The sequence below is a fragment of the Orycteropus afer genome, unplaced genomic scaffold (assembly GCF_000298275.1).
Source record: "Orycteropus afer afer isolate SDZICR_OR568_19922 unplaced genomic scaffold, OryAfe1.0 scaffold00382, whole genome shotgun sequence".
NCBI lineage: Eukaryota > Metazoa > Chordata > Mammalia > Tubulidentata > Orycteropodidae > Orycteropus > Orycteropus afer.
In genome coordinates, this window is record NW_006921969.1 from 1,791,346 (window position 1) to 1,799,258 (window position 7,913).

A 7,913-nucleotide genomic window follows, 5' to 3' on the forward strand; every position below is an offset into this window, starting at 1 on the left:
TATCACCTCTCACAGAAGTCATTTGCCAATGATGACATTTGGCTTTTAAAGAATGTCACTTTTAACACTTTGCCATTTGGCAAAAAACGTCTTTTCAGTACACCTCCAGATTAAGTATTTACCCCTGCTTTTCCACCTATGGTGGAAAGCTCTGGTGGTGAAGTGGGTAAGGCATTGATTGGGCTGCTAGCCAGAAGACTGGGAGCTCAAATTGACCAGCTGCTCCACAGAAGGTAAAAATACAGCCTTGGAAATCCTATCGGGATAACTATGAGTTGGAACTGACTTTATGGCAGTGGGTTTGGCTTTTTTGGTGGGTTTTTTTTGTTGTTGTTTTTTTTTTTGTGCCTTTGACCATTCTTCCAAAATTCCCCTTGAAACAGAAACTACGCTACCAGAGCTCCTATCTAATCAATGGAGCCCTTTTAAAGATTTAGCAGCTCTGTCCATCTCTCTTCACCTGTTCCTGAAGGTCAGAGACTGGGGTTGAGAAAGGATTTATACTCAGATGAAAGGCATCCTGGTATCCCTGGTGAACCTCTTATCAGCAAACCTTACCTGAACAAGACTGTTCTCACCTCTAACTCCATTTTTCAAAATATCCGTTAGAAAAGGGGAAGGAGTGGAAAAGGATGGAAAGAAGACAGATTTATAATGTCCATTGTTCCATAGGGAGCTCTGGTAGCATAGTGCCTAAGGCACTTGACTGCTACCAGAAGGCTGGCGGTTCAAACCCACCAGCCACTCCTTGGATGGAAGATGGGGCAATCTACTTCTGTAGTGATACTGCCTCGGAAAGCCAAGGAGGGGTCGCTATGAGTCGGGTCCGACTCAACAGCAAATAACAACAACAACAACATTGTTCCATAAAAGGCAACAAATGTTCCAGAAAGAACATGAGTTTTGGACTCAGAAGTCACAGATTTGAAGCCTGCCTCATTAAATCAACAGTATATTTAATCTTACAGAATATACAGTTTCTCATCTCTTAAATGAGTACAGGTTTTCCTCACTATCCTAAAGTACAGAAAACCAAAAAACCAAACTCACTGCTGTCAAGTCGATTAGACTCATAGTGACCCCTCCTTGGGTTTCCAAGGCAGTATCTGTACCAAAGGAGCTCTGGTAGCGTAGTGCCTAAGGCATCTGACTACTAACCAGAAGACTGGCAGTTCAAACCCACCAGCCACTCCTTGCAAGGAAGGTTGGGCAATCTACTTCTGTAGTGATACCGCCTCGGAAACCCAAGGAGGGGTCGCTATGATTCAGGTCCGACTGGACAGCACGTAACAACAACAATCTGTACGGAAGTAGATTGCCCACCTTCCTTTTAAGGAGTGGCTGATGGGTTTGAACCACCAGCCTTCTGGTTAGCAGTCAAATGCCTTAGGCAGAGTTCCTATGAAACTTCCATAAGCCAAAATGGCATAAAGCAAAAACGTAATTATCATTAATATACCAAACCAAAACACCAAACTCAATGCCATGAAGTGATTTCTGACTCATAATGACCCCACTGGGTGTTCAAGACTATAAATCTTTAGGGAAACAGACTGCCTCATCTAGCTTCCATGAAGCGGCTGGTGGGTTTGAACCTTCAACCTTCTGGTTATCAGCCAAATGTTTTAACCACTGCATCATGAGAGCTCCTTATCAGTAATATATATGGGAAAAAATTTCAGCATTCCCAGACCCAAAAAAAAATAACCTACCAAATCATGCCAGATAACACATAGAACCTGAAACAACATAGTGCTCACCGACACAGTTCAAAGCTATGGCAGCTTGATGCTGAGATACTTCTAGTGGAAGGAGCTTGGAGAGCCACTCTCACTGCTAAAGGTGCCAACTGCCTTTTTAATGAATGGCTCACTGCAAAAAAAAGCTGAGCACTAGTTTCACTTTTCGCCCTTTTTTCCCCCATAAAAGTGAAAATCCTCTTCTGATGTCTTTCAGTTAACAAAAACAGGTACTAATGTAAGTCTTTAGTAAAAGAGAAGTGATGTAACGAGAACTTTCAAAAAGTGGGGAGTATCTGTAATACTGATCTCACTGAAACATTGTGCTGGTGAAGTTAACTGATCTACACAAAGTACCAGTATGAGTCCTGGCACAAAGTATCTGCTCAGTAAAATGTAGTTCTCATTATCACTGCATTTTCCAGATTTTACACAACCTAAGAAATAGACTAACAAATCTCATCTAAAACAGAGATTTGTAATTTTCCACTAATCCCTCTTCCTAGCTCTTTGCTCTCAACATCCAACATTTCCAGGTCTTTCTGAATGGCCAGTGCATTGTGCATGCCCTGCTCAAACCAAAAAAAAAAAAAAAAAAAACACTGCAGTCGAGTGGATTCAGGCTCATAGCAACCCCCACTGGGCTTCCAAAGCGGTGTATCTTTATGGAAGTAAATTGCCCAGTCTTCCTTCTGCAGGGTGGCTAGTGGGTTTGAATTGCCAACCGTCTGGTCAGCAGTCAAATGCCTTAAACATTGCTTAGGAAGGGAGATGTAAAAAACCAGGCAGAACTGAATTTCAAATTCTCAAAGACTCCAGGCTTTCTGGAGCCAAGGAGGGTGGATAAACCCTAGGAACTATTCCCCTGAGATAATCTTTAACTCTTAAACTAAAAATACTCCGTGAAGTCTTCTTAAAACCAAACAGCTGTTTAGCTTAATTGGTTAAAAAAAAAAAAAAAAAAAAAAGAGTCTGCCTTGAGCAGTATGCAGAATCATACTGATGACTGCAACTTAAAGCATTTAAATAGGTACCTTAGGGGGCCAGTGGGTTTATAATAGTGAGAGAGGAACAACCCAGTAAAGGAGGGTGAGAATGGTTGCACGACTCTAAAAATGTAATAAATGTCACTAAATATTTGTAGAAACTGTTGAATTGGTGTATTTTTCAACATAAAATAAATGTAGAAGGAAAAAAAAGAGAGAGGGGAAAAAAATCCAAAAACAGGCAGAGAAAACAGATACAAGTTTCAAAGAGCATCTAGTGGGCACGTCCCAGAAACCACACAGAATATTTTGGAAAGAGGAAAAACTCCTGCGTGACTGAATGAGATTCTAAGGCCTGTGTGAACTGTGCTCTGGGCTGGCATCTTTCCCCACCCACCCCACCCCCACCCTACTCTTCGCAGGGAAAGCCAGGATAGGATGTTCTGGCCTCATCATTTCATCCTAAAGGAAAGGGGCCACTGCGTGCGTGCCCACAGACACCCGCCCACGCCTGCCTTCGCCAACGCAGAGATGCAGCTCACACCCATAGCCAAGAAAGAGGGAGGCTCCATCCGGACTCACTTCCTGCAGGGGAGAGGAAAGACATCTTGCCGCAGGACAGCCAGCAGCAGTTCCGCCCCAGGACCCGGCTGCTGCGGTGGGCGCCCAGCAGACACCTACGTGGCGTTGTCCACCCGGGAGGAACGGCAAGGGCCTTCCCTACGGCGCACGCACTGCCTCGGAGACCCTGTCCCCCTGGCCTTCCTGCCTGACAGGCGGTCCGACCCTAGCAGGCGCGAAAGAGGTGAAGCCCGCGGCGCTCCCGGCCTTACGGCGGGGCGACTCCGCGAGGCGCATGGCGTGCAGGCCGCTGCCGGGTCACCCACCTTTCTTACTCTGCGGGCCGTGTAGAGCCCCATCCCGTCCTGAACCCGGGAGGACTTCAGGGAGAACCTGTCCGGCACATACATGCCCAGCATTTTCCCGGCAGTGCCGCCCGCCGCTTAGCTCCGGCGCTCTACACCAGGGAGGCGACACATCGGAATTTGGGGTGCCGGGATGGAGGGGAGAAGCCGGCAGAGAAGGAGGAAATGGAGTTTTCCTCCCAGAATCCCCACCTCCCTAACGATTCCAAGATCCCCCGCGGCTCAGCCCCTCCTTGTCCCTGGTTTGGCCCGGCCCGGAGCCGCGGGGGTGCGGGGGGCGCGGGCCCGGGCGCTGCGGGCGCCAGGACTCCGCGCGCTGATTGGCCCGAAGTTGGCCTCTCGGACCCACGCCCGGGCACTAATCCCGGAGCCGGGCCGATCCCAGGGCCTCAAACCCAGAGAGAGGCTAGTGAGCCAGGCCGACCCGCCTGCGCCTCCTCGCCTGGCACGGTTGCGTGCATTCCCTCCTTTGTCCCACTGTGGGTTTTCAAGCCATGCGACTCTGAACTACTCAAGTTGGAAAGTTTCACTGTTTTGTTCAGATAACGAAAGGAAATAAGCCTTGAGGTGGAGAAGCAAGGGAGTATCTTCCAAAACTTTATCAAATTTCTGACTTGGAACTGAAGCTTATTGCCAAACTATTGGGAACAATCCCTGAGGTCTAGGAAACCTAGGTCAGTCTTTCTCTGTCTGAGCTACACATCTGTTTTTTATGCTTGGTACAGAGGTTTGAACTCATAGAGGATCGATAAGTATGTTGATTAATTTACAGAGAAAGGAAGTGTGCTCAACCTATAACTAATTTATATAAAGCTAACTCAAAAGCTGTTGCAAACAAGTAATTTTTAGAACTACAGAAACTAGTTCTTTACAACGTCATAACCCCGGTCAACTTCTAACACTGTCTTGGAGTTCTGACTCCTCCATTTATTGAAAATATTGTGGATTTTCAGACATGCAGCATGGCAGATGGTAAGGAATGTCCAAACGAAACAATCCAGTAACAATAATAGTAATAAAGCCACAAGTTTTGTTTTAGCGTTTTTAATAAAGTTAGTAGGCTATGCAATATGTTCAGAAAGAGCTTTAAAAGCCCATGAAGGTCGATTGTGGGACCCACCTCTGTGGGAGAAAGAAGGGTCAGTCTACTTCCATAAAGATTTGCAGCCTTGGAACCCAATGGGGGTCGCTATGAGTGGGAATCAACTGGATGGCAAGGAATTCAGAGCTTTTTCATCCTTTAAAATAAGCCCAGAGACTTCTCGTTTCTCTTGATATTTTTGATAATTCTCTCCCAAGACCTTTTATTGGAAATCATTTGGTGTTCCCTATAAATTCTGTCTAAAGCCTTATTGTAGGTGGGAAGATGGCAAAACATGATTTTGACAAAATTTAGATTCACCTCCCCACCACCACCACCACCACCACCACATACACCAAAAAAAAAAAAAGAAAACTCAGGGCCATCAAGTCCATTTCAATGCCTAGCAACCCCCTTTGAGTTTCTGAGGCAGTAAATCTTCAGGCAAGTAGATTGCCCAGTCTTTCTTCTGAGGAGTGGCTGATGAATTTGAACCACCACCTTCTGGTTAGCAGTCAAATGCCTTAGGCACTACGCCACCAGAGCTGGTTATAATTTCTATTTCTGTCAAAATTAAGGAGCTCTGGTGGTGTAGTGGGTAAAGCATTCTGCTGTTAACCAAAAAGTCTGTGATTTGAACCCACCAGCCACTCTGCAGCAGAATGAGGCAGTCGGCTTTTATTGAAATTTATAGCCTTGGAAACCCTATGGGGGTCACAGAATCAGAATCCACTTTACAGCAGTGAGTTTGGTTTATTTGGTCTTCCAAAGTTAGGAAAGACCTGGAAGACTAGAACAATTCCTAAGCCAAATTGTATGTAAGTTTAGAATGATAGTTTTAAAAAATGCACTATGAAGAAGCTCTGGTAGCATAGTGCCTTAGGCACTTGACTGCTAACCAGAGGGCTGGTGGTTCAAACCCACCAGCCATTCCTTGGAAGGAAGGTTTGGCAATCTACTTCCGTAGTGATACTGCTTCGGAAACCTAAGGAGGGGTCGCTATGATTCAGGTCTGACTCGACGGCACATAACAACAACTATGAAGAAAAAGCATGTAACAGCAATATTTACAGATTTTTTTTTTTAATAGAAATGGTTCTGTTTTTGAGAAATTCAGGGGTAGCTTTACAGAGATGAAGGAGCTCTGGTGGCACAGTGCCTAAGGCATTTGACTGCTAACCAGAAGTTTGGTGGTTCAAACCCACCAGCCACTTTGCAGAAGGAAAACTAAACAATCTACTTCCATAAAGATTTACTTCCATGGAAACCCAAAGGGGGACACTATGAGTAAGAATCAACTCGATGGCAGTGAGTTTGTTTTTTTGTTTGTTTGTTTTTGCAGAGATGGGAGGAGAAATGCTTTAATCACTCAAGGAGATATGATCCTTTGACCCCCTACAGAAGGTAATACCTAACCATCTATAAGGGGAGGGAGCCCTTGTGGTGCACTAGGCTGCTAAAGGAAAAGTGGGCAGCTCTGTAGAAAGATATGGCAGGCAGCTTCTTTAAAGATTACAGCCTTGGAAACCCTATGGGGACATTTTACTCTGTCATATAGGGTTACTATGTCAGAATCAACTCAAAACCAAAGGTTTTCATTTGGTTTTGTTTCATCTATAGGGAGGAAATGAATAAATAAACACAAAAATGTGTTTGGGAGGACTTTGTAGTTACATGGGCTTGGAAGTTGCAACACTTAAGAGATATTCAATACATATTTCTTGGATAAAAGTCACTTCTGACAGGCCTATGAGTTAAACACTTACCTGAGGTAGATACATTCCTTGGAGAGAACAAGCATGGGAGAAAGAAGGGCTGCTTATGCACAGGGAGACACCTCAGGGGGCAGGAGTGCATGGAGGGATGGACATAGGAAAGAGGTAACTATCAGGAGGAAGTGGGAGGGGAGCTGTTGCATTGTGGTAAATTGTAGTCAATATCATGAGACAAAAGTGTATGTGAACTGCTGGATAGAAAGTGAATTTTCTCTGTAAATTTTCACCCAAATCACAATAAAATAAATAAATAATGCGAGAGGAATTTAATAAGGGGAAAAAAAAGTAAGTTCTGAAACTAATCTGAGATTTGCAAACTAATCTATGGTGAGCCTGGAATTCACTTTGTTTTGTGTTGTCCTTCACAAGAATCTGGAATAAATAGGTTTTCCAGGGGACCTTTGAACCAGGGCTGAAACCAGAGCAGACCCACTGGGCCCAGCTGGAACCAGACCACAATGAAGGGAAGGAGAGACATGGCAGGTTCCCCAGAGCATTCAATGCTTTGTCAGATAATCTTTCAGCTCTGGCCCTCAAGACACACTGGCTTCTCAGTCAAATGTTCTGCCATGTCTCTGGGCACAGAAGTTTCCACTGCTTTTGAATGCTAGAGAGGGAAATAAATGTTTTCTGGTTTCATTCTGACACAAACCTCATTCACTGATGACTCTTGTTTTGGCATATCTCCCTTTTGATCGCATGCTATGTTTCTTGGGAACAAGGCTACCAGCTTGAGAATGCTCATCTTTCTGAGTGTAGCCATCTTTACTAATTAGGAAATGATTTTTTTAAAAATAAAGTATTAGAGAGAAATCTGAAATTAATAAGAAAGTTTCCAGATATTTTAAGAATCTTGGTTAGAGCTTTTGTTCCAAGTGATACAGACGATGTGTTTCATGAAAGCATGCAGTGTTCTTTTTATCTGTTTTAATTCAGTGTTCTGAAGATCTTTAAGCTAAAACATGGGAACTAGCCATGAAAAACTCTTATTAGTAAGCTCCATTACAACACGTAGAAAAGATTCCATGTTTACCAAATTAAAATGCACAATACTGACCAGAAATTATATTTTAAGACAGTAGTGGTACAATGAGTCATTTCTTAAAACTTTAAAAGCTAGACAGCGACCTTTCAATATTGCCTTTGAAAAACTAAGGAAATTAAAAGTCTGCTCTGTATCAAGAATTTAAACCTAGTATTAAAAAATAAATTTTTTTTTTAAAAAATTGACATTAAGTACTACCATGACATGATTTATTCTAGTAAATACTATACTATCTTAACGCAAGAGAAATGATTACAAAAAAAAAATCTCCTTATTTTCAAATTTCCTTTCAGTGGAATTTTTTTTTTAAATCATTTGTATGCCTAAAGAAGGAGGCCTGATGGTGTAATGGTTAAGCACT

At 43.5% G+C, this 7,913-nt stretch overlaps 1 protein-coding gene across 1 annotated transcript in view; it reads right to left on the minus strand.

Moving 5' to 3' along the window:
* Positions 1-3,705, minus strand: part of PRDM5 (PR/SET domain 5) — a 449,183-nt gene extending 445,478 nt beyond the window's left edge. The window contains exon 1 of the mRNA XM_042782587.1: positions 3,613-3,705. Coding sequence (XP_042638521.1) covers positions 3,613-3,705 — 93 coding nt within the window. The remainder of the gene's footprint in view (positions 1-3,612) is intronic.
* Positions 3,706-7,913: the final 4,208 nt, after the last annotated feature.